At 40.0% G+C, this 27,058-nt stretch overlaps 1 protein-coding gene across 5 annotated transcripts in view; it reads left to right on the forward strand.

The window, feature by feature from the left end:
- The window catches only part of col14a1a (collagen, type XIV, alpha 1a), a 202,633-nt gene that overhangs the window by 1,035 nt on the left and 174,540 nt on the right, over nucleotides 1–27,058 (forward strand). For 4 of the 5 annotated variants that reach the window (XR_007261919.1, XM_048595780.1, XM_048595781.1 and 1 more), the window contains exons 2-5: nucleotides 4,941–5,069; nucleotides 12,770–12,886; nucleotides 22,748–22,894; nucleotides 25,934–26,032. Coding sequence is in view for 4 of the 5 variants with exons in the window: in XM_048595780.1 (XP_048451737.1) it covers nucleotides 4,979–5,069; nucleotides 12,770–12,886; nucleotides 22,748–22,894; nucleotides 25,934–26,032 (454 nt within the window). In the remaining variant the exon portion in view is untranslated. The remainder of the gene's footprint in view (nucleotides 1–4,940; nucleotides 5,070–12,769; nucleotides 12,887–22,747; nucleotides 22,895–25,933; nucleotides 26,033–27,058) is intronic. The other variant, XM_048595783.1, reaches the window with a different exon arrangement.

Here is a 27,058-nt window from a genome sequence, read left to right on the forward strand (position 1 = left end):
CAGTTTCACTGGAGGGTGCCCAGTTGCACACAGGGTGCCCCAGTTTCTCTGGAGGGTGCCCAGTTACACACAGGGTACCCCAGTTTGACTGGAGGGTGCCCAGTTAAACACAGGGTGCCCCAGTTTCACTGGAGGTTGCCCAGTTGCAACTGTTGTAAGTTCCTGTGTGACTGGGCTAACTGACATTGTTTAGGTTCATGTCACCAGTTGGCCACAACATCCTGTTGTGTTAGTTTTGAACCCAGTTGATTTCAGTTTGAGTTGAAAAGTTAGCACTGTCGGCTACTGGGGCATCATCTGGAAAACTGCCCGGTCATTACCAGCTGCTCCATCAATGACCATTCCTCCATCATAATGTCAGGAGTTGGGGATGTTCATTGATAATTACACAATGTTCAGCACCATTCACGACTCCTCTCAAAGCAGTCTATGTTCATATGCAGAAAGGGCTGGACAACATTCAGGTTTGGGCTAATAGGTGGTAAGCAACATTGTACCAGACAATGGTCATTTCCAACAAGGGAGAATCTAACTATCTCCACTTCATGTTCAATGATATGACCAGTGTTGAATCCTCTGCTATCAACATCCTGGGGATTACCATTGAATGGAACTGGACTAGCCACATGAATATGTAGCTACAAGAGCAGATCAGAGGCTAGGATTTCTGTGATGAGTAGCTCTCCTCCTGTTCACCATCTGCAAGTTACAAGTCCATAGTGTGATGGAATACTCTCTACTTACCTGGATGAGTGCAGCCCCAACAATACTCAAAGCTCAACACCAGTCAGGACAAAGCAGCCCAACTGATTGGCACCCCATCCACCACCTTCGATAATCACTGTTTGCACCACTGATGCTCAGTAGCAGCAGTGCATGCTATCTGCAAGATGCACTGCAACACTCAAGGTTCCTTAGAGAGTACCTTTCAAACCAATGACCTATACCATCTAGAAGGACAAGAGCAGCAGATGTATGTGAACACAACCTGTAAGTTCTCCTTCAGGCCAGGCGCTATCCTAACATTTTCTTAGTCTTCCATGGATGTGGATGTCACTGGCCGGTCTGTGTTGCCACCCCCTGGTTGCCCTTGAGAAATTGGTGCTGAGCTGCCTCTTTGAACAGCCACAGTCCATTTGCTGAAGGTGGACCCACAATATTATTAGGGAGTGATTTCCAGGACTTTGACATATAATCATCATTCCTTCACTGTTGCTGGGTCAAAATCCTGGGGTGCCCTCCCGAACAACACTGTGGGTGTACCTGCACCACATGAACTGCAACAGATTTAAAAAGGCAGCTCGCCACCAATTCTCATGTCCAATTAGGGATGAGCAATAAATGCTGATTTAGTCAGTACTGTCCAAATTCAGAGAATGAAAAAAAGCTGGTGTTCCCACATGCACCATTTGCTAAAATGATTACTGAATACTCTGCTTCTCGCAAGATTCCCAATTGAACTTTGCTGGTTGAAAATTGCCTTTTTTAAGTGTGGTATTCATACCCATTTTAAGAAGCTAGAAACAGGCCACTCTTTATATTGACCACTTTTGGAGATGAATGGATTACCATCTTAAGTCCTGAACAAGATTGGTTTGCTATAGTGTAGATGTGGACAGAGGCATCCAACAAAATAAGTTTGTTCTAAATCAAGTAAACCTGAAAGAACTGTATAGATAAATGGCTATGATTCAATGTTACAAGGTTTGGGACATGAATCAGGTGAATCAGTGGAATCATGAGACAGTCACAGCAGGTTTTGTTTAGTGTGGGTTTGGACATAGGGGTTGCTTTTATTTTCTGGAGTTTTGTTTTTATGATCTTGGTAGGGGTGGTAAAGTAGAAATTTCAGTTTTCCTTCCTTGTAATTTACCTGTGTTTGGTCTCCAGACTCAGGATATTAAGCAGGCTTTGGATACAGTTCATGCCACCTTTCAGTTAACTTTTCATCATTTTTTTGTTTGAAAAAGACTTTTTAGGGGTAAAGTTTGTTTAAAAGTTATGCTTTAGAACAACTTGCATTTACAGTATCTATGACACTTTTTAATGTGGATAAGATGCTTCAAAGCAGTGTAAAATGATCAAAATTTGTCAACAAGCCGCACAAGGTTCAAGGGGGAAAATATAGTTAAAAGGTGTTTTTTCAAATTTAAATTAATGTAACATTCAGAACAAAATAAATGAATTAACAGCACAAATTGAGGTTAATATGCATGAAATTATAGCCATTGTGCAGCTTTAATTCCAAGGAGGTCAAAATGGGAGCTAAATATTGAAAGTTATGTAACTTTTTTGAATAATAGGCAGGAAAGAAAGTGAAGGAGTAGCTTTGTTAGTAGAACCTGGAATAAGTTTAATAGCAAAATATTGGATCTGATGATATAGAATCTGTAGTGGTGGAGCTAAGAAATAATAAGGGGATGTCTAGCAGTAGTGTATAGTCCCCCTCATGGTAACTAATCTGTAGATCAGAGAATGAATCAAGCAATCATGCAGACACATTAAAAAAAGGCAGTGCATTAATCATGGGTGACTCTAATCTTCATATAGGTTGGGAAAATGTAGACAGGATGAATTTATGTGTGTTTGAGACAGTTTCCGAGAACAATATGTTGTGGATTTGACCAGGGAATCAAGCAATTTTGGATCCAGTAATCTGTAATCGGATTGGTTTAGTAAATGAATGTTATAGAAAGGGGTTGCCCATTGCAGTCAGATAATGAAGAATTTCGCCTGAGGGTAGTCAATCTGTGGAATTCTTGACTGTGGATGGCTATCAAGACTGGGTCAGTGTGTATTTTTAAGGCTGAGTTAGACAGATTTTTAATTACTAAGGGAATCAACAGTTATGGGATTAGAGAGTTATATTCTCAGCCATGATCTATTGAATGCCGATTGGACTTGATGGGCTGAATGGCCTACTTCTGCTCCTAAATCTTACAGTCTCTGGCAGGTCGCAGAAAACCTTTTCAAAGTGATAGGTTTTAAGGAACATTTTAAAGGGGTCCGCAGGTGTTGTGGTTTAAGGAGGAAATCCCAGCACTTGGGACCTAAGCAGCAGAAGCAGTCATGGAGCGATGGAACCTGGGGATGCTGAAGAAGCCAGAGATAGAGGAACATACAGATCTCAGTTCTTTTCGGTAGGACTAGAGGAAGTTACAAAGACAGGAAGAAGTGAGGCCTTGGGGACAGTTAAGCATGAGTAATGAGAATTTTAAATTTGAGTCTGCATTGTGTATTATGATGAGAGAAAGAAAAGGATCATCTGAGGCAATAGATGAAGTGCTGATGAACTGGCTTGGATGCTACCTTCAAGGCGATGGAATTTGGCATCTTGTCTTTGTAATTGATACATATCTCAATGTTGGAAAGTATTGGATTTCTTCCTGACTGTAAATTATCAGAAATAAAATTAAGATTTAAACACCAAACACTTTGATCTAATTTTGTTCGTATTGCCCCTGAACATTTATTCCCCAGGGCTGTCTTAAAAGACAGAATGCAGAAGTTCATCTGTTTAAGTAAAGGAAGTGAAGTAGTGTAATATATTTTGATATTATCTAGTGAAATATGCTGTAGAAATTGAACAGTTTAACTACTTTGTTACATATTAATTCCTTGTATTGTAGAGTCTCGTTGTAGAGTCAACCAGTCATAATGATTCAAACCCATTGTCCCTTCTTCTAATGTTAACTTAATTCACCATTTAAAGATATTAAAGAATTATGTGTGTAAAAAAAAAACACAAGTATTCGGGTTTGGGTCAACAATACATTGGTTTCTGCTGTTGTACTATAGATGTAGACCAGTTAGAGTCGCTTCACAGAAAAATAAGACATTCTAACAGTTTTTTAAAAGAGCAATTACCATTTCAGAAAATGTCCAGAGCCCTCTGAACCTGTAAGTTGTAACAAAGCAAGGGTATCGTTTATTGAGGGAATGGGCTCGATGGACCAAATGGCTGTTTGTCACTCCATGTTATATTGCTTCCATGCCACGTACTCCAGTTCTATAAGTTCTTTTTTATTGGGGTTCATGGGACATGGGTATTGCTGGCTAGACCAGAATTTATTGCCCATCACCAACTGCCTAGAGGGCAGCTAAGAGTCAACCATGTTGCTATGGGCCTGGAGTCACATGTCGGTCAGACCAGGTAAGGACAGCAGTTTCTTTCCCTAAAGGACATTAGTGAACTAAATGGGTTATTTCAGACAATCAATAGCAGTTCCATGATCATTGTTAGTTTCTTAATTCCAGACTTCTATTGAATTCAAATGCCACGATCTGCCATGGCATGATTTGAACCCTGGGTCTCTGGATTAATATGATAATACCCCTAGGCGATTGCCTCTATGCTCCTCTACTTGTGGCCTCTTGTTCTTTCCTAAAGTTAATGTCTTCTTTATTTGATGGCTATGCCTTCAGCCAACTCAGCCCTCTCATAAAAGCTCATTAACTCTCCCCTTTAAACTCCTGTTCATAACCTAATTCTTTGACTACTTCTCCTAATATCTCTTTATATGACTTATTATGGAATTTTATTTGGTAAAAATCCTGTGTTGCTGCTTATGTAAATGCAAGTTATTATTATTGTTATATCATTCTACATAATAAAGACACTCTGAGTCACAGTTGAAGTTCCCGTAATAACCAGGGGAGGAGCTCAAGTCATAATGAATTCATCCAACTATATAGTGTAGAGTAAAATGGTTCACTTTATGACAAAAGTTGACATAGAAAATTGCTGCATTTGGGCAGGACTTAAATTACTTATGCCTTCTGATGATGGCATGATATTAAGTATCGATTTTTCCAATTTGTTGGCCGATCTCACAAATGTGATGATGTGCTGAACTTAACCATTTGAAGGAAATATGCTTTAGTTTTAAGCTGGTTATGATCTCTTCCTGAGAAACAATGCTTCTTTGTCAATTTTACAGGATTGCTGAGTAAACCCGGCCACAGGCAAGATTTAAGTATGCCGGTCCTTGGACACAGAATAGGAACCTGCCTGCTCCTGGCCTTTGTAGCAGTGACAACTCATTTCATCAGCAAGGCACAGGGTCAAGGTAATTGTTGACAAGATAAAATAAATGTTTAAGAAATCCCTCTGATGTGCAGATGTGGGCAGATCACTTGATTTATGATCTTGCAATCTTCCATAATACATGGTACATGTTAATTTTATTTGTTATGACCATGCTTTTTAAAGTCATTCATTAGTTCATTGAAACAGAAGATGTGGGATAATGATTAAAATATGCATTAATATATTAACAACGTAAAGTTGTAATTAACTCTTTTTGTGATGATTTCCAATATGCACAGCTTGATTAACTCATTGTCTGATTGGAATAATGGGTAATCATTTCATTTTTACAACCTTCCTGTAAAGCTGTAGAGAGTGCATATTTCACTTCCAAGATGTGTTTTCATTCTTGCATGTAAGTTACAACATTCAATATTATTTTTACAGTAGAATTTTTACACAATCTTGTGTCACATTTTTTTTCAGATCAGGATATCACAAGTATTTGCAGCACCTGCCATTTGAACCTGCCTCATATCTGAGTGTCAGCACTTAATAAACCTTGAACTCCATTTACACTTGCTCTTGTAGACACAGGCTTTTCCTTTGCTTCATCACAACTTGTAACATAAGACTGCAGCTAGGTTCTGATCTAACTGGAATGAAAGGGTCAGGTTGGATCCTGCCTTTGAATTAAATACAATAATTCAGCTGCTGCTGTGGAGTACAGTTGAGGTAGAAGGTCAGTTGTGATTCTGTTGATGAGTGTGTGTGGGCTTGAATGAGCCGTATACCCTACTGCTGCTCCTATTTATTATGTTCCAGTTTGCAATGTGAATCTGCTTCAGGTTGCTGTAGTACTGGTTAGACTCCTGATACCTTAACAAACCATTACTTATGGAAATAGAGCCCTAATTCCACAAGTATTCCACAAGCACAGTAACAAAATAACATTCTATGGTTGCATCGATTGGTTGGTTAGGCTGAATTGTTTAAAGATTATTAATATTTATACTTTTCAGCTGTAAATCAACTACATGTTGAAAATAAGATTGCAATGTGGTAGAAATAACATTTCAGCTATTGATGGTGAATGTAATTCACTCGCAGTATGATCAATATGGATGGATGAACTGTGGGGACAACATAAGACTTTAAGACCACCTGTTGGCTCACAACATATTGAACTTTATTTTGCACCTCTCCTCCTAATGGCAGACCTCTTAAATTATTGAACAGTCTGCTGGCTTGAGAGCACTGAGGCTGCAGAAATAGGAGAGCTTACTTGTCTCCTTGAGATTTTTAAAATAAGAACCTCCTGTCACGAGGATACAGTGACACTGTGTCTAGTGGTTGCCACGCTGTCATAAGTATTGCCCTTGGGAAGTACCAGTTATTGGAAACATAAACCAGCATGGTTTGATGCTGATATAAGGTTTCTCTCTCTGTTCCCGACTAATCTATTATTCTTGTCTGGCAAACGCAGCAATTTTTGAAAAATTTCATAATTTCCTGCAACTGGGGTCATGCACAGTGATATACAAGGAAGCATCATTCAGTGTTATGGACAGTAACCTTGCTGGTGCACTTTATAGAATCATCTTAGAATGAAACAGAAAGAACTATTGTTCCTGTGCTTGACCTTTGAAAAAGCTATTCAATTCACACTCCCCCGCTCTTTCCCCATGACTTAAAAACTTTTCTTTAACTACAGTGCAATAATACACAAATATTAAAGTGTAAAATTGAGCTTAATTACAATTGTGACTGTGTTTTGGCAAAATCAGATTCAGAAAAAAAGTATAGAAAGTAATAGCTGCAGTCTTTCAGCTCATTGTGCGGCACTAGTTCCATTAACTGATGCCAATTTCCTGCCTTTTCCCCATATCCCAGCACATCATTTCTGTCCAAATAATCATCCAATGTTTTCTCGAGTATCCCAAACAAACCTGCCTCCAACACACTTCCATGCAGTGTGTGCCATTTCCTAACTACTTGCTGTGTGGAAAAGTTTTTTCTCCCATTAACCTTGCTTCGTTTGCACATCACTTTAAAGTGATTAAATTACCATAAGAATTTCATTACCTTCTGGTCACTTTCACGTAATTTGTGGCTTGCACTTCTAACTACTTGTTAGCTGCTCATCTGGACTAGTCTGAATTCTTCATATTTATCTTTAGATTTTGCAAGAGAAATATCCAACAACATTTTCTCTTTAATATTTGTCCTTAATATAAATGCATTCCCTGAATCTAAGACCAAAGTAAACTCTACTCTGATTATAAGGCATTAAAGTAAAGTAATTATTTTGGAGGTCTAATGACTTGAAAATGCATTTTGTTCTACTAGCTCAAAAGGAAGTAATCAATACAAAGTCTGCTTTTTTAATAAAATGGTACAATATTGGATTTTTTTGCACTGGGAGATTTTTGCTGCAGTAGAAATATTATCGTTTGCATGGTTTAGTTACATGGTAACATGTTCAATTAAACATACTGCTGGTTGCTTTTGTAATTTAAGAATAGCTTCAAAATTCCTGCACAAAGTTCTTAAAATGTCAAGTGATATATTTGGACATCCTTCACAAAGTTCTTAATATGTTGAATGATGTATCTGGGCAATTTATAGGGTAAAGGTTAAATTGCCAAAAGGCTGATCTCTCATTAGAGAGAAATGACTGGTGGTGGTTTAACCTGAGGGTCACCACACCTCAGGCAAGGGTAAAGGTTGGAAAGGAGATTCCTTCAAGATAGCCTCAGCTGGTCCACGAATTGAATCCACGCTGTTGGCATCAGTCTGCATCGTAAACCAGTTGTTCAGCCAACTGAGCTCACAGAATTTATAGGATAATTCTGCTTGGAAGCAGTTAGCTGTGTTCCTAGGTGATTTTGCTAAGTAGAACTCATTTGTATGAAGAACTCATGTTGTATGAATTACGATCACATCAGGTAAGATGCTTAGAACCAACATGCATTCATAACCCATAAAGTGTTTGCTTCAACATGTAAATGAAGTGTTAGAGGTTGTAACAAATACAAATAGTTATTTTAATGAATTTCAACTGGAAATAAAAGCTTTACCAAATTTTTCAAGTGGTAGAAATGGACTGCAGAGGTTTAAGAAGGCAGCTCACCATGATCATCTCGAGGGCAACTAGGAATGGGCAATAAATGTTGGACTAGCCAGTGACATCCGCATCTTATGAATGAATTAAAAAACAATAAAATGGAGATGCAGCAACTTTTGCTGTTTTAGATTAGGAGTCTCATAATTCCCAGAAAATTCTACATCTTCTTGTCCAGCCAGTAAATTCTTGTTGGTTTCACATTTTCTTTCCCATGTTACACCTTTTCCAACATGTTTTTAAACGTGGGCCACAATGCTGTTGTTTGTGGCAAATTAACAGGAAATTGTGACGTTCTTCAAGTGAATTAAATTCTTTTCAGCTGTTTCACATCTCCTAATAATATTAAACTTTCTTTATTGCGACAGCCATGGCATAAACTGGCATGATACTTGGAACTTAGCCGATAACCTTCTAAGTTGATTGCCAAGTACTCCCTCATTCCAGCTGAAATCTGTAGTCAAAACAGCTGGGTGCATTAAATTGCAAACTTCCAAGTGTCGGCCATTTAGTGCTTTGCATTGGTGATTCTAATTAAATGTCATTATGCTGCTCCTTGGAAAGACCTGTGGAAAACAGAGAAAGAACACAATTCAGCCAGTAAATGTAATTCTTTCATGACCTTGAAGCTACAAAAGTACCAATTTCCCACCATGAAGTAATGTTTTGCACAGTCTTTTATCAGAAAATTACATTTATTTTGAACATTTTAAGTAGATCTGTATTGTGCAATTAATTAATTCTGTATCATCCAAGGTCACAGGTCTGTTTCTTGCGTCTGCTTACAACAGATGAGCATTTTCAACATCTAAACACTTGCCGCTTTACATAAAATGGATCCTGTTTTGTGTACTCAATTAGACTTCTTACATTCAGGTTTGCAACAAATGCAAACAGTTATCTTTAGGCACAAGTATGGACCTTGGAAAGATAATTGTAGGAAACCACCCTTTGTGTCAGATTAATAAAGATGCCTCCCTTGACAGAGCAGTAGGGCTGCATTCCTACATAATTATTTTTCTTTCAAAAAGAACCATTTATCTCTTAAACCTTCGATAGTCTTGGGGCATTTTTTTTCCTCGTTCAACATTTTAATAAAGCTATGGGCTTCTCAGCTGGGTTTTGCACAGACCCACACTTTATAATTGCGCATTTCTTTTGAAATGAATCATTTTTATTGTCCATTTTGACACCCAAGTTTCAACCCAAATTTGTGTTGGCTCATAATTTTTAATTTGGGGGGAGCAAGATTTTTGCTGCATGGATAATAAAGTACAACAGAAAAAAGGTGCCATCTTCAGGTTGGTGATCACATAACTATCATTTTTGTCTTGTTTTGTCTGTGTTGGCACTCATCGTCCACTGGGGTCTTGGCAGGAAACAAACAGCTTTGTGCCAAAATGCTTCTCTGCACTAAAATAAATCTCTTCTATATGGAATTCCTTATACCTACTTCTAAAAATACCGTGTGGAAACCTGGAGATTGTTGATAGACGCAATGATAATTTTACTGCTTAAGGAAATAGCTTGGAAATTATTTGCTTAATAAACTAAGATGCTAACTTTACTCAATGAATCAAATTCTTAGTCGGCCACTTGTCCTTACATGTTTCCCCTAGTGTTGACAGGGGGTATCAGTTTAGTTGCCCTGTTATAGGAAGGATATTATTAAACTGGAGAGGTTCAGAAGCGATATACCAGGATGTTAGCGAGAATGGAGTGTTTGAGATATAAAAAAATGGACTGGACAGACTGGGACTTTTTGCACGTGAATGTAGGAGGTTGATTGACAAAAGGTGAGGTGAATGACAAAAGTCTTTTCCCTAGGCTGGGGAGTTCAAAACTTGAGGACATATTTTTAAGGTGAGAGGAGAAAGTTTTATAAAGGACATGAGGGGCAACTTTTTTACACAGAGAGTGGTTTGTGTGTGGAATAAACTGCTGTATAACTCTATAAATGTAAACTAGGCATGCCCAAACTTGTAACACTTTGTACAATTAAATGTTGGGAGTCTTGGCATGCACAGTTTGGAAGAGTGCTTCATGTTGAGAGACGTCTTGAGAAATCGGTGCCCTGTAATTTTTGAGTGAAAGAAATAGGATGTGAAGCCTTGGAGGTTAAACCGATGACTTTCTAATGTTAAAGCTGACAAGATAATAACTGTTACTGTACTAAAGATGCTTTTTTATTAGAACACAATGGTACAATGATCCCTCAATTGGTTAAAAATTGGGAAAGTTCTACAAAATGTTTTCACCAACTTAATGCCCAGACGGTGAACTACAATGACATATATTTATTTGAATCTTTAAAATGATAGAACCTGCAAGGACTTTCCCAGGAAGGATAAAGCAAAATTAGGCACCGAGACATATGATGCAACTTTAAGAGATAGTAGGAACTGCAGATGCTGGAGAATATGAGATACCAAGGTATAGAGCTGGATGAACACAGCAGGCCAAGCAGCATCAGAGGAGCAGGAAGGCTGACGTTTCGGGCCTAGACCCTTCTTCAGAAAATGATGCAACTTTAAGTTGGCTGACCAAAAGGTCAACCAAAACTTTAGGTTTTAAGGAGTGACTGAGGGTGGAATGGTGGCTCAGTGGTTAGCAGTGCTGCCTCACAGCACCAGGGACCAAGGTTTGATTCCATCCTTGGGTGACTGTCTATGTGGAGTTTGCACATTCTCCCCGTGTCTGCATGGGTTTCCTCTGGGTGCTCTGGCTTCCTCCCACAGTCCAAAAATGTGCAGGCTAGGTGGATTGGCCATGCTAAATTGCCCATAGTGTAGAATAGGTGTGTTAGTCATGGGAAATACAGGATTACAGGAAAAAGGGTAGGGGAATGGGTGTGGGTGGGATGCTCTTCAGAGGGCCATGGTGGACTTGTTGGGCCAAAGGGCCTATTTCCACACTGTAGGGATTCTATGGTTTCTGTGAGAGGAAGGAAAGAGATAGAGAATGACTGTGGTTTAGAGAAGAAATTCCAGAGGGGCCCAGGGTAGCTGAAGCAATGGCCACCACTGGTGGAATGATTAAATTCATGGATGTGCCAGAGGCCAGATTGAGTGCAGAAATCTAAGGATTGTGGGGCAGTGGAGGGGTGAGACTACAAAGGGGTTTGAGGAGAAAGGATGAAAATTGAGTTGTTGCTGGACTATTATCATATTTACTAATCTATTAAAGATCAGTTATGCCAGTCGACACAAGAGATATAATTAAATAGTTAGCACACGTTTTGTTCTTATGCCCTAACCTTCTGAAGAAGAGTGCAAAGACCTCAGTGTTATTTGCGTGTCACGTTCTTAGGTACCTGTTAGAATTTCCATGAAGTAACTAAAATCATTGTCCTGACTTTTCTTTAGAGTAGTCTTGGCATGTTTACAGTACTGTGATGGTTATAGGCTTGTATGGGCTGAACATTCACATACCACAAAGCCCTGGAAGACAGAACACAACATGTCACTCTTAAGCATTCTGAACTGCAGAGCAAACTGTAGAAAAAATTCCACTTTGAGTTTATGTAATTCATCTATTTCCTAATGAAAAATTTCATTACAAATCATCTTAAGGATGACGTACTAACATCTGTACCAAAAATAATTTTGTTTATGATTGGTAGCTATCAATAACACATCTAGTTAAGCATAGTTGTATTTTGGCACAAAACCATTAATTTTTGTATCTTGTTTCAATACTTGATGCCTTGCATTGTCTGTTGATTTTATTTTTTTTAACAAGATCAAGGGTCATAGCTGGGAAGCACGCAAATTGCCAGGCGCTTGGAGCTGTAAACTTCCCCGGTTCTAAAGTGTACATTTGGATCTGCACAATCTATGACTTCACTGCAGCACAAAGTCTCTGCCTAGTTATGACCCCTGAATTTGGCCATGGGAATTCAACTAATTGAACTGTTCAGGTTTCTGGTGATGGATAACAAACTTGTTCCTGCTGCTTCGTCCAATGGGCAAGCCTTCAAAAAAAAATGGAAGGAGCAGTGGAAGTTTAGTTAGAATTTCCTCACCTTCCATTAAAGAAGAGGAAATACTTGAATAATTGGACAATTCTTATGGATTCTATGTTTGGTGGCGGGGGAAATGGAAAGTGTCTTTATGCATTCTGGCGCCACACAAGCGCACCTTGCTTTGACTTTGTCTTTGTCTTTGTCTTTTTCTTCCACTGTGTAGATCAATGTAGAAACTATCTGAGGGGATAACCTGCTTGGAAAGTAGTTTCTCATTGTTCAAACTAATACAGTTCTTTGTAGTGTGTTTGGGACCAGGGTTCTACGCTGCAATATGACTGATTAAATAGTGTATTTTTGCACTTAATGAGTTGATTAGAATTGGCATTACTGTGAGCACTGTGAGTAGATTTGAACATTTCAGCTTTTTTCATAGGATTTGCAAGCAGTCAAGCAGCACATGTAGTTTAGAACCCTGGTAAATACTGTGCTATTTGTAGTTGAAAGTGCGTAATTCTTCATTTTAATGAATGACTGACTGCCTGCTTTGTTGATTTGTCCTTGAATTATTGGCCTTCATGTTCTGTTATAATGATGACGATGGCTGTTTCAAATGTTTAATTAATTTTTCTTTTTTTTGTACATCTTGTAGTTGCCTCTCCAACGCGATTAAAGTTTACTATAGTGTCTCAGGACAGTGTTAAGATTACGTGGAAAGCTCCGAGGGGAAGGTTTCAGGAATACAGGTTAACTGTGACACCAGTTGTAGGTAAGAATTTTTTATCCTGAATCTTAGAACATATTGCATCTTTATCCAAACTTTGCTTTGATTTGGTTTGGTGGATTTCTGTCTGTGAAATTTGTTTAAAATGAAATTTGTTTTAAAAGGATGTTACCTCCCTGGACCGACCTATCCCCTCCCTAACTCCCCACTTACACTCACCTTTACTGGCTCCAATCCCGCCTCCTTGACCTGTCTGTCTCCTCTCCACCTATCTTCTCCTTTATCCATCTTCTATCCACCTCCCCCTTTCTCCCTATTTATTTCAGAATCCCCTTCCCCTCCCCCATTTCTGAAGAAGGGTCTAGACCCGAAATGTCAGCTTTCCTGCTCCTCTGATGCTGCTTGGCCTGCTGTGTTCATCCAGCTCTACACCTTGTTATCTCAGATTCTCCAGCATCGGCAGTTCCTACTATCTCTGTTACTTGCATAATACTACTCATTTCATTCAAACTTGTATTTATACTTGGTTCTAGCAGGTCATACCATGTTTATGCATTGCCATGACATTTCCTTCTTTAAAAAATACACAGGCAGGTTTTATTTGAAAAGGCCAAAGGTAGGAAAGTCTGAGCTGAGTCCCTCAGTGTTCAGAGAAAAATAATCTAAGATTTTAAAAAAAACATGAGCCCTGTGGAGTAATTTTAATCCAATCTGCCCACCAGGAAACTGGGTGTACTGCTGCTTTAAAATCCCAGATCAGTTTACTCTGGATTGATGACCATATTGGATAAAGTGTCAAACTATCTTTCCAGCCATTCCCGCCTGGAGATTTAGACTGAAATTATACTTCAAGCCTTTTAAGTAAATGCATCCTTTGATGGGTGACATTTCTGAACAGCAGTCGGTGTGGGAGGTCAACGATAGGTGTTGGGAGTGAAGTGAGAGGCAATCCAGGGTTGTCTATCTCTGGTAAACGCCTACCAGCATCTGAATATTTACAAAACAACTTTGGCTTTCACTTTTTAAATAATAGCTTCTTTCTGTCAAAACTTAGTAAAGAATGACGACCAAAAAGTGCTTTTATTGGGCAGCTTTCCAATCCGTGATATTGGAAGATAATTCCAAAGGCTAAAAGGTCTGCTGTGATAGTGATTAATATTTGGAATGATATTGATTTCAAGCGTCAAAATAGGCCATTCAGCCCAGCTGGCAAGTGCTATTTTATATTCTCCACACAAGTCTTCTCCCACCTTACTTCAATTCACTCTGTCAACATATCACACTATTCCTTTTTGACTTATCTAGGTTTCCCTTAAATGCATCTATCCAATTTATTTTGACAATGAATTTAGTGTAAAGGGTTAACGTGAACCAACAGGAGAAGTGATGCAAGATCACATGACTAAGAACACTGGTGCCATTTAACTCCTTGAACTTGCTGTGACATTCAACGTTACGGCTGATCATCTACTTTGATGCTATATTACCACATGATCCTCTTATCCCTTGATGTCATTACTCATTAGAAATCTTATCAATCTCTGTCTTGCGCTTAATGACTAAACTTCCTGGCCCTCTGGGGTAGAGAATTCCAAAGATTCTTCTCTCTCTAAAGAGATTCCTTTTCATCTCAGTGTTAACTATCTCACCTGTTATTCTGATACTGTGTCACCTGGTTTTGGGCCCCCAAAGCTCGAGCAACATCCCCCTTTCTGCATCTTCTCTGTCATATCCCTTTAAGAATTTTGTAAGTTTCTATGAGATCACTTCTCATTCTTGTAAACTCTACAGGATACAGGCCTATTCTTTACAATATCTCCTCATAGAACAGCCCCATAACACCAAAAATTAGTCTGGTGAGCCTCCATTACAATCCCTCCATGACAGTTCCTCAGGCGAAGGGACCAGAACTGCAAAACCATTCAACATGTGCAGTTTCACCACTGTTCTATACAATTGAAGCAAGACATCTTTGCTCCTGTACTCAAATCCTCTTGTAATAAAGACTACATACCATTTGTCTTTCAAATTGCTTAGTGCACCTACATGCTAGCTTTTGTGAATGAAGACACTTTGGTCCCTATGGATATCAACACTTCCCAATCCCTCACCATTTGAGAAATACTCTGTACCTTTGTTTCACCTACCCAAGTGGATAGCCTCAAGTTTATCCACATGATGTTGCATCTTCCATGTTCTTGCTGACTTGCTCCTCTAGCATCTTGCCCACACCCAAAAGAATAACTTACAGCCACTGTGTGAGATCCTTCACCCTAGCACCTGGGAGGCAACATACTATTCTGGAGGCAAGTCTATTGCCACAGAAATGTCTTTCTGCTCTTCTAACTGTTGAATCAGCTGCTGCTATTGCCTTTCTCCTCTTCCTTCACTCACTCGTGCAGCAGAAACACTTGTGATGCCACAAGCTCATTCTTGCTACATTCCTCTGATGAACCATTGGCCTCTCTAATATCCATAGTGGACAGCCAGTTAGTGAGTGAGATAAACTCAGGGGACTCCTACATTAGATGCGGTCTTTCTGTTCGATGTCTCCCTTCAGGAAACTATCAGATTTTCTATTGAATGTTACTTCTGAACCGGATTCCTCCACCCATTCAGGCAGTGCATTCAAGATCACAAAACGTGCCATGTCACTGAAAATATTTCCATCTGTCACCCCTGGTGTCTTTGCCGACATCTTTTTTGCTGTCCCTCTGGTTACAGACCCTACTGATACTTTAAACAGCTTCCCCACATTCACCATATCAAAATCCTTCATGATTTTGAATGCTTCTAAAGATTACTTCGCAACCTTTCTGCAATTAATTTTTAAATGACAATTTACTGTACAATTTGTGCATTGTGGTCAGGTCAAGTTCTTTCTATGTTATAATAGCATGCATCTGCATGCTCAGATAATAAATGAATGTTACCACAACTTTAGTATCACTATGGTTACCTAAAGCCTCAATGTTTTTTTCCAGGGTTAAGAAATATCAACCATTAACATTGCACTTCATGCATATGGTGCAAGTGCAGATTGTATCAATGAGAGCTATGTTCAGCTGCTATTAACTAACGTGGTCAGTTTTGCTTCAGGTAACGTAGCTCAGTGAAGCAATATATCTTGGTGTTATCTAGTTTATGAGGTAGTAAACACTCCCGTGTACTGATGGAGCAATGAATCCTGGGGCCACAGTCATCTGTGTGTAGGAGACAACTTTGATAAGTTGATGCTGGGTATTAAACCACATTTTCTGTGTTGAATTTGTGAATCATTAACTGCTTTAGGAATTTCTCTGTAAACTTCTATTTTGTGGATGACAATTGAATAGGTTTTGAACTCTTGAGATTAAATCTAGGGCAGAAATGAAAATAAATTAAAATACCACTTGGAACTCACCCTCACTCTCAGATGTATTTTGTAATGAAAATTTAACACACTCTTCAAAACATGATCTCAGCTTTGAATAGAGACTCCAAACATTGGCACAACTTCAGATAAGTACAGAAAAAAGTTGCTGTCTTAATAATTTATGCAGTTACTGTTGACTTCACAATCAGTGCCCAGTCTTTACTCCAGGCAGCTGAGATACAACTAATCTGCTGTTGATTCCATGAAATGCAAATTCTCATCCTTGTTTTCAAATTTCCCACCCATCCCCAACTCCCCATGGTTTCACCACCTCCTATCTCTGTGATCTTCCACAGCCACATACCCCTCTTGGACGTCTGTATTCTTCCTATTCTGGCCTTTTCCGTATTCCCAATTCCCAATGCTCCACTGTTGGCAGCCTTCAGCGACTAGGGCCATAAGCTCTGGCATTCCCTCCTCTCTGCCTGTCTCTCTGCTTTACAGATACTTTTCAAAATCTGCCCTTTTGGCCAATTTTTAAATCATATATCTGAAATTGTGCCAGTGTTTATGGTTTCTATTCAAAGCTGACATCATGTTTCAAAGACTGTGTTACATTTTCATTACAAGATACATCTAGAAGTGAGGAGGGTTCCAATTGGTATTTTATTTTGACCAATTATTGTGTCAAATTTTATCTGACAGACTTTTATGAAATCCCTTCAAGGAGTATTTCAGAGGAGACTTCCACGTTGAAAATGTTATTTCATGGTGGCCCTCTGACCAACGTTCATTGCTGTACAATGCTAACTTCTGCTAGGATTCAAAGTCAATAATCCAAAGGGATTGTCAGTGGGATCCTTATGCCCAAATCTAGTTTCCTTGCATGAGAAGCAATAAGCCCAGCTTTGAGAGCAGCATGAGGCAGGTCTGCCTTGGAACACTGTGCTGGGATCACAGTCACTACTTATTACACTGCTGTGAATGGAAACAGAGGCCACTCAGCCTGTTTAGCTATTATATAATTCTGTTAGGTCATGGCCAAGCTTTTTTGAGCTTGACTCGATCTTCTCACTTTGTTTCCATTAACTCTTGATACTTTCACTTATCAAAAATCTATCCCTTCACTTTTTTGCATTTTCAGTTGACTCCTGAATGCGCAGAAAATGTTCTACTTGTAATGGGGCCCTAAAACTAGGGGCCAAAAATCAAGATAGTGACTAATAACGACAATAGGGAATTCTGTTACAATTCTTTAGAAGGGGGTGGTGAGAATGAGAAATTTTCTGTCACAGGGATGGTTGAGGTAACTACTGCAGATCTGTTCAAAGGGAAGCTGGAAAAAGGTGTGAAGGACAAAGGAATCAAAGTATGTCCTGATAGGGTGAGACGACTGGGAAGAGACTTAAGCATAAACACAGAATAACCTAATGGATTGATGGCCTGCTTTGTGGTTTACAGCTCTGTGTAAGTGAGCCACTGACTGCATTATTATAGTGGTGAGTGGAGCCACATATAAATCTGTTATCCATTCATTATCCTGTTTCCTGTATATTGTTGAGCACATTTATGCAGAAACTCTTTGAGGGAATTGACTTTCAAAGCACCCAGATGTTTCTCTTGAGTGAACTAATGCATATCCCAGTTTATTTAACACAAGATCCTGGTATACCTCTGTTAAACATCTGAGGAAAATTTTCAGATGGGAACCCCAGGGTGTTTCCTGCTTAATAGTTCCTGAGTTGTTGGGATGGGGGAAATTGCTTTTGATTTGGAGACAGTGTGGAAAGTGCATTAATTTGCTTCCTAATTGTTAAGAGTTGCATAGAATATAGACTCTTTCCTGTTCATTAACTCACTAATTGCCCAACTTTTGATCTGGGATAAGTTCATCTTGTAGCTACTGGTTTGTGTCACTGACGCAAGCTCCTCGAGTTCTTCACCAATGATACAATTGGGTGGGCAGGACTGTGAGCTTGATCAATGGTAAAAGGCTCATAGCATCAGTAGAAATTTTTCCACGGTGCTAGTTTTAATTTCCTATTGATTTGGAAAATATTTCCAAGACTTTTAATTTCAAACCCGGTAAAAGAGACTCAGAAAACCAATCTTCAAAGGGAGTGTGAAATATCTTTCCGCGACCATCAGTGAAAAACTGTCGGGATGCAGTGAGAAAAAAAATCAGCTTCCAGTTTTCTTTAAGCTCATTCCACACTGCTGCAGACCATTTAATTGGCAAGAACTGACAAGAGTTACATAAAGAAACTTTGCTCCCTTTCCAACTCATGTTCATTGATTCATTCTTAGAGAAGATTCCTCAGGGTATCAAAGCAATAAAACTAGCAACACCAGCTAATGAGGCCATAACAAGTGCAAACCAATCACTGGAGTTAATTTTCAGATGGATAAAGTTTTAAAAAGCATTGAAACTATGATTCAACTGAACGTTTTTGATCATAACTGGTCACTGTCTGTCAACATGGTTTTAGAGGCTCCAGACTCAGTGTAGAAGAGACTTACAGGAAAAAAACACCAAGAGATGATATCACTTTCAGGAAAGACTGAGCAGTGGGGTCTCTTTTGTGAGGGATGACCTATCACATACCTTTAATTTTAAAGAGTTTTTGATAGAACAAAGAAGGTATTTCAACTCCTGAATTTAGGGAGCATGAGTGTAAAATAAATCCAATTGGTAGTTCAGCAGAATGCTGTTCACAGAAAATGGTGAGAATGTAAATCTTGCTGCCACAGGAAGTATTCGAAACCAATAGCAGGTAGAAAAATTTGAGAGGAAGTTGGAAGTACGCAGGGGAAAAAGAAGGATATACTGATAGGATGAAATGAGCTGCATTAGCAGCCTTCACCACAATAACAGGCAACATTGTGTGCCATCTGCAAATGCACTGCAGTAAGTCACCAAAGCTGCTCCTGTGACATCCTTTAGACCTGTGACCTTAACCACATGAGAAGACATGGGCAGCAGTTAAATGAGAACGCCACTGTCTACAATTTTCTCTCCAAGTTGCATACCACCCTGACTTGGGATCTTGTCGCCGTTCCTTCAGTATTGCTGGGTCAAAATCCTGGAATGCCATCTCTAACAGCACTGTGGGTATTCCTGCCTTCAAGGACTGCAGTGGTTCAAGAAGGCAACTCACCATCAGCTTGTCCTGGGCAATTAGGTTTGGGCAATAATTGATGTCCACGTACTGGTTATGAATTTAAAAAGGTGGAAAGAGAATTGTGTGGAGCATAAATATTGGACTTAGCTAAATGGCCAGTTAGTGTGCTGTAAAATTTGATGTAAAATTACAACAGATGAGCAAATAGATGTTTGGGGTTCTCTGCATATACTACATCACTGTTAATCCACATCTATGATTTCCTGCATTTAGTGAATGAAGGGAAAAAAAAGCTTAGTTGAATTTGAAGTTGTTGCCAAGTAAGAAAAAAACAACATTGCAAGAGAAGGAAGCCATTCAGCCACTTAAGCCTTTCCCTCCATTTTATTAGGTCCTGGCCAATCCCTTACATACCAAAAGTCTATCAATACTAGTTTTGAAATTTTTGATTGACCCTTTAGCCTCGGCAGCATTTTTGAAAGGCAGATGAGTTCCAGATTTCCACTACTCTTTGTGTGAAGAAATAGAGTCATACAGCACCGAAATAGACCCTTTGGTCCAACTCGTATATGCCAACCAGATTTCATAAACTGAACTAGTCCCATTTGCCTGCATTTGGCCCATATCCCTCTAAACCTTTTCTATCCATGTACCTGTCCAAATATCTTTTAAATGTTGTAATTGACTCACCTTTACCACTTCTGGCAGCTCGTTCTATATATGCACCACCCTCTGTGAACGCTGACATTATCCTGAGCAACCAGTCTCTAATTTTAAGCTCTTTTCTCTGAACTCCCCTTGACCAGATGCAATAGTGTCTTTGTATTGACCATATCAAATGCTTTGATCATCTTAGCCACATCAATTAGATCACTCCCTAATCTTCTGACCAGATGTTTCTGCTAGCCTTTAGGCCTGTTACAGATTAGATTCAATGACAGTTTATTATCCAGTAACAGTACTGTATTGGCAAACAGACACAGTCACACTCTAGACAGATGATGAAAATATGGTGCAGCAACTCCTCATGTTAGTTCCGTTCTGATGGTATTGGCCCAGTAAATCCTTAACTGCAAATCCTTTCATGGTCTCACCCCTTTCTGTCTCTATGATTTCCTCCAGGCTTAGGACCCTCTGAGAATTCCCCTTGCTCCTCCCAATTTTTATTGCACCACTATTTTTTGCCATGTCTTAAGCAGTCTGTTCTCTGAGCTTTCTCTCCCTGAGCCGCTGCCTCACTCTCCTTCTTCAAGGTCCTTCTTGAAAGCTGCTTCTTTTACTAAACCTTTGGTCACTTGCCCTAATATTTCATTAATTGGCTCAGTGCTAAATTTAGTTTGATAATGCTCTCGTGAAGCACCTTGGGTTTACAATGTTAAAAGTCACTACATAGATGATTTGATTTGGTTTATGACTGTCATGTGTACCAAGATACAATGAAAAGTGTTGTCTTATGTGCTTTTCAGGCAGATCATACTATACAAGTGCATCAGGGTAACAGAACAGAGTGCAGGATACAGCGTTACAGCTGCCAAGAAGGTGCAGAGAGATGAACAATAACACTTAAGGGATCAATTCAAATGTCTGATAGCAGTAGGGAAGAAGCTGTTCTTGAATCTGTTCATATGTGTAGATGCAAATTAATGTTGTGAATGGCGAAGCATTTTCTATTGTATTATTGCTAATATATTGTAAATATTGCACATGGTTTGTGCTGAATTCAGCTGAACTGTGGTCTGCATAACACTACTTTTTGTTTTTGTGTTGTGTCATATTCATTAACTGATGAGTTCTTTAGTCAGTTTTGCAAGAAAGTGCAGCAATCACAGATAAAGACAGCTTTGGATATTTATTCAAGTCTTGCTTCCTGAGGTAGACAACCAGTTTAATATGCAATGCTGTGGCTGAATGATTGAATTAATCTTACAGGCTAAAGCTATATTCCTAAGGCTACTTCATTGACCTGCATCTGTAACAGGCATTAATGCAGCCGAGTTAATTCATCTCTGAATGATCGAAATGCATTCTGCACTGGAAAATACTTGTGAAAGAACTGTTGTAACTCACCATTTACTGTTTCATTGCAAATTGGTTGAAGTTTTGTAATGATTAGTTGTATCAAATGGGTTAGACTTCTCTCTTTCAAGTGAACATAAAGTGCAGTTTTGGCTGCCATCTGCCTTTGTTATAAATCAGCCTCCAGCAATCTCCGTAAAGTTCTGTCTGGCAAGGAAAGTAACAACAAACTATGTTCAATAATCCAAGACTATAATTTAAGCAAGGAGTAGAGGAAGCGTTGTTTGTTCATGCTCTGATTACACTATGTCACCTAAAGGAATTCTGAGAGTTAATTGCAGAGAGTTAGCTGTAACACTCTGCTCGAGAGTTAACAATCACATTGACTTCTGGAAATCTGTAACTCTCTTCACCCAAAACCTGTTGAGATTGGGGCTTCAAGTGAAAAGTTAAAAACTGAGAATATTAGAATCTTTGTAGAAGAGGTCTTCCAGTTCAGTTGGTAGTGTCCCTGGTTCTGAACCAGAAGCTCTAAGTACAAGTCACACCTCTAAGGACTCAATAGCCAAAGGAAGTGTGTTCATGCTTATCTGTTTGATAATCAAATGGTTTAGGGCCCTTTAATAGCTTTCCCTTCTCACCTTAAACCTATGCGCTCTAGTTTTGGACTCCCCCACCCCAGGGAAAAGACATTGCCTATTTATCCCATCCATGTCCCTCATGATTTTATAAATCTCTATAAGGTCACCCCTCCGCCTCCAACGCTCCAGGGAAAATGGCCACAGCCTATTCAGCCTCTCCCTATAACTCAAACCCTCCAACCCTGGCAACATCCTTGTAAATCTTTTCTGAACCCTTTCTACTTTCACAACATCCTTCCTAGAGGAGACCTGGTCAGCCATGTGATGGTAAGTAATTGGAGTCATGACCATCAATATCCATAGCTTCAAGCTACAACATATGTATAAAAGTGTATGCTGCCATTGCAACTGGAACTCATTGGGCTTTAGTTGGCTTCATTGACTGGACACCTGATGTGGAGTAGATTGATGCCAACAGCATGGGATTCAATCCCTGTTCCAGCTGGGGTGGATTTGGGATTTGCCTCTTTGACCTACCTGTGATGGAGAATGCCGAGCCTTGAATTGAAACTGCCTTCAGGCAGAGAGCTCAAGCATAAGATGACTTTTGTTTGGCAACAATATTAATGGTTGGGGAACAGAGATGGCTCAATGCAGTTAAGAGGCAGATCAGCTATGATGAAAGAACCTAGAACAAGACCAGGCCATTCAGCCCATAGGGTCCTTCCAGCCATCCAGTTGACCATTGACCAATTTTTTTTTTACTTTTCTTGCAGCAGACTCATGTTTTGCATTTCTCTTTTAACAATTTTTGTTTATTTTTCAATAACAGGTGGCAAAACACAGAAATTGAGCTTACCAAAGGGTGAAGCAGCAGCAGTAGTGGAAGGTCTGCTCCCAAATCAGGAATACGTGGTGCAGCTATTTGCAATCGGCAGCAACAACAAAGAGAGTTTACCAGCTCAGGGGAAGTTCATAAGTAAGCATTTAACAGGATGTCTGTCAAATGTACCTTGTTATTTTTGTCAGGTGGTAGGAGGATGGGGAAATGATTCTGTGCAAATAACGTTTTGAATAGGTTGGTGGAATCATGTAGTATTGAGTAAATACGTGAACATATTAACGTAGCATATAAATTGCTTTCAATTTGTGTGACTATTCTAATGCTCCTCAACCACTGTGAAACCTCCATCCTTTTTAAACCTTAGCTGCAGTCCCTTGTCCAAACCTGTACTGAGTACCCATCATGACCTACATTGACTCCCAGTGTGGTAACATCTCAATTTTTAAGACTGTCATTTTGTTTTCAAATGCCCTTCATGGCCTCACCCTCTTCTTATCTCAGTAATCTCCTCCAATACTACAACCCTCCACAATATCCCTACCTTCCAGTTCTGAGCGTTTCAATGCTCATCTCAGGCCTATCCATATCTGATATGTTCTGTAATCTCAACTGGAGTATTGGGTTGAATCTTTCTTACGTTTTTTGGCTCAGTGTGAATTGCATTGAGTTTTTTTTTGGAGAGATTCTTGCCACAAGACCCACTGAGATTTCTCACTTACTCTTACCAAACTCAGCTCATTAACCTCGCCACCCCTATGGTGTCTCTTACGTTTGATTCTAACCCCATCTTACTTTGCACTGTTCCTGGAACAACTTGCCATTTAGCCAATATCTGCTGACAGAATGGCATACCTTATGCCACCTTTATAAAAGTCTGTTGCGCACCTGGACAAACACTCAGCTGGAGCTGTACTATACAGTTGCAGACATTTCCCTCAGGCATGGCTGACTGAGAGGGGAAAGTTGTACCCAGCTTTGCGGGCATGGACCTGGTGATCCTGCTGGACAGAGTGGTGCAGGCATGGGGCTTGCTGGTCCCTCGGGACACTCCACGTCCCAACCCACCCCACCACCACCACCACCTGCACCAAAAATAATCACTGTGCAACCCACTTTCATCTCCCTTAATATCTGCCTCTCTCCCATTCCACAAGGAAAACAGCCCACAATAGGGCAGAAGGAGTCAGAACAGGCAATGGGCTACCTCACCTCTTATGCGGTGAGTGCCCTGACTCTAATTGCCCTGAACGGCTGACTGATTGTGTCCAAGCCCCTGGACTAGTATCAGAGGCTGCTCCTGACTTACTGTGCTGGAAGGTCCTGAGTGAAGACTATCCTCCTTGACTTGATTGGGGCCTGCTGACAACCATGATGGGTTTCCTGCTTTGTGTCCCTGCTAAATGGCAAGGCGAGACATAAGTAAAATGAGCCTTGAAATGTGACGGTGCAGAGTGTACAAAGGCAAAACAATGCAAGGCAGGGATGCTGCGAGCATGCAGGTAGGTGCAGAGTGAGTGAACAGCCTGGAGATGCAGCCTGCCCATGAGCTGAGTTTGTCTCCCTGAGTGCAGGCTCCTTACTGCTGCATTATAATGATAGTTACCAATGCAGCATCGAATAGGATAAATGTCCTGTTGTTAAATCGTAGATGTGCCATCAGGGTTTTTGATGGCTGGTACATGTCAGATGCCAATGTCCATGGATGTGGGGTGCGTGTTTCCAGTTCCTGTGGAGCGTGCCCTGAGATGTTGGTAACCAAAGTCTAATATTTGCTCTGATTTCCACGTTGAGATTTCTCAATGTCTAGCTTGTTTAGCATGTTTGGTGAGATAGGAAGCTAATGAGGTGAGTTGTGTAATTCCCCCACAATTGGCAACTCACCGCTGCCTAGTGAGAAACGTGCCTCACACTTGTCGAAAACTAAAAAATGGTGTGAGATTCTCTCAATGTCAAATAGGCCTCTCTGGACTTTTTGTCTGATTCTGCCCAAAATTTCACCATGGCTAATGCCACTCACTGTGTTTAGTTCTGAGCACCATACTTAGGAAGGATGTCAAAGCCTTGGAGAGGATGCAGAGGAGTTTTATTACTATGTTCCATGGATTCAGTTATGCATAGAGACTAGAGAAGCTGGGATTGTTTCCCATGGATTGGAGAAAGTTATGCCTTGAGATATAGTAGAGATGCTCAAAAGTTTGAGGGATTTGGTCTTGTTTGTAACAAGAGGGCACAGATTTAAGACTTTTGACACAATGAAATGGTGGAAGAAAGCAATTCAATAAAAATTCTCGAAAAGAAATTGAATACATTTTGAACATTTGGAAAAAATTACTGACCAGGACTAGTTGATAATTAGGAAACATAGGAAAGGTTTTGGTAGACTAAATGAGGCAAAACTTTCCACAGGCACAAAGGTTAATAGAGTCATAGAGTCACACAGCACGGAAACAGATACTTCGGTCCAACCCATCCATGCTGACCAGATATTCTAAATGAACCTAGTCTCATTTGCCAGCATTTGGTCCATATCCCTCTAAACTCTTCATACTCATGTACCCATCCAGATGCCTTTTAAATGTTGTAATTGTACCCGCCTCCACCACTTCCTCTGGCAGCTCATTCCATGCACACACCACCCTCTGTGTGAAAAATTGCCCCTTAGGTCCCTTTTAAATCTTTCCCCTCTCACCTTAAACCTATGCCCTCTAGTTTTGGACTTCCCTACCCTGGGGAAAAAGACCTTGGGTATTCACCCTAGCCATGCCCCTCCTGATTTTATAAACCTCAATAAGGTCACCCCTCAGCCTCCGATACTCCAGGGAAAATAGCCCTAGCCTATTCAGCCTCTCCCTGTAGCTCAAACCAACTAAAGGACAGTGATTTAAGGGATGTAGAAATAGAACTGAAGGAGAGTTGAGGAGATATCTCATGTTGCAGTTTATGATGATTTGGAATGCACTGCCTGATTGGATGGCGGAAGTAGTAATTTTTAAAACCGAATTCCATTAATATGTGAAATGTAAAATAATTTTAGGGTTATGAGAAACAGACAATGGAAACTGGGACCAATTAGCTCCTTGAAAGAGCCAGTGCAGGAATGATGAGCTGAATGGTCTCTTGCTGTAGTGTACAGGTCTATGTTAAGTTGCTACAATTATTTTTTTTACCACACAGTGAAGGCTTCGCGAAGCAGAGGCAGACCAGGTTCATCTCACACACCAAAACACAAAAAGGAATCGGATTCCCGTGGCAGAGATAAAGCAACTAATGAAGGTAAACTTCATGGTCTTGAATTTAGTTAAAATGTTTGTCAGAAACGCTTTCCCAATTTAGACAATAAAAGGTTTTAAGGACAGAGAAAAATTAAATCATGTTTCATTCATATAGTAATATACAATTGCAGCCCGTATAATAGTGACAAACAGGAGATGTCCTTAAGCTCCTGCTTTCCTTCAAAGTATTGATTACACAGAAAGACACACGGGTGTGATACAGTAAAGTGAAACTTCCCAACAAAACAGACGCTTGCAAAAAGCAGACACTTACTGAGAGATTTGAGTAACTTGGGTGGTGAAATCTGTAAAGCACCCTGAAGCCATGCACACTCTCAAATTACGAACTGCAGACTGCCTTTATTTACTAAGTACCTGTTGCAGTTTAAAAGCAGCCTGCTGCAAAGTTCCTGTTTCTGGAATTTCCATGGAGTCAAGATCATTGGGTTTTCTCTTTGCTTCCTTCCTGGAGCCCTAAAATCCTGTTGGGTCAGTGAGAGGCGGCAATGAACTTTCATAAACGATAAAGTCTTTGTAGGATGACAGAGCTGTTTAGCCAGCTTGTAATGTGACAGAGGAACTCTGGTTTTCATGCTGGCTCTATCCTGGGGTTTGAAGACTTTCTCTGCCACAGTGGAGGTTGGGTGAGAATCCATAGAACCCCTACAGCGTGGGAACAGACTGTTCGGCCCAACAAGTCACACCAACTCTCCAAAGAGCATCCCACCCAAACACATTCCCCTACCCTATCCTTGTAACTGTGCATTTCCCATGGCTAATCCATCTTATTCACACATCCCTGGACACAGTGGGAAATTTAGCACAGCCAGTTCACCTAACCTGCACATCTTTGGACTGTGGGATGAAACTGGTGGACCTGGCAGAAATCCATGCAGACACAGGGAGAATGCAGAAACTTCACACAGACAGTCTCCCAAGGCTGGAATAGAACCCAGGTTCCTGGTGTTGTGAACCAGCAGTGCTAACCTCTGAGCCACCCCATCTTGGGCACTTAAGCTGTCCTCAT

This window comes from Rhincodon typus, chromosome 4 (assembly GCF_021869965.1).
Source record: "Rhincodon typus isolate 14 chromosome 4, sRhiTyp1.1, whole genome shotgun sequence".
Taxonomy (NCBI): domain Eukaryota; kingdom Metazoa; phylum Chordata; class Chondrichthyes; order Orectolobiformes; family Rhincodontidae; genus Rhincodon; species Rhincodon typus.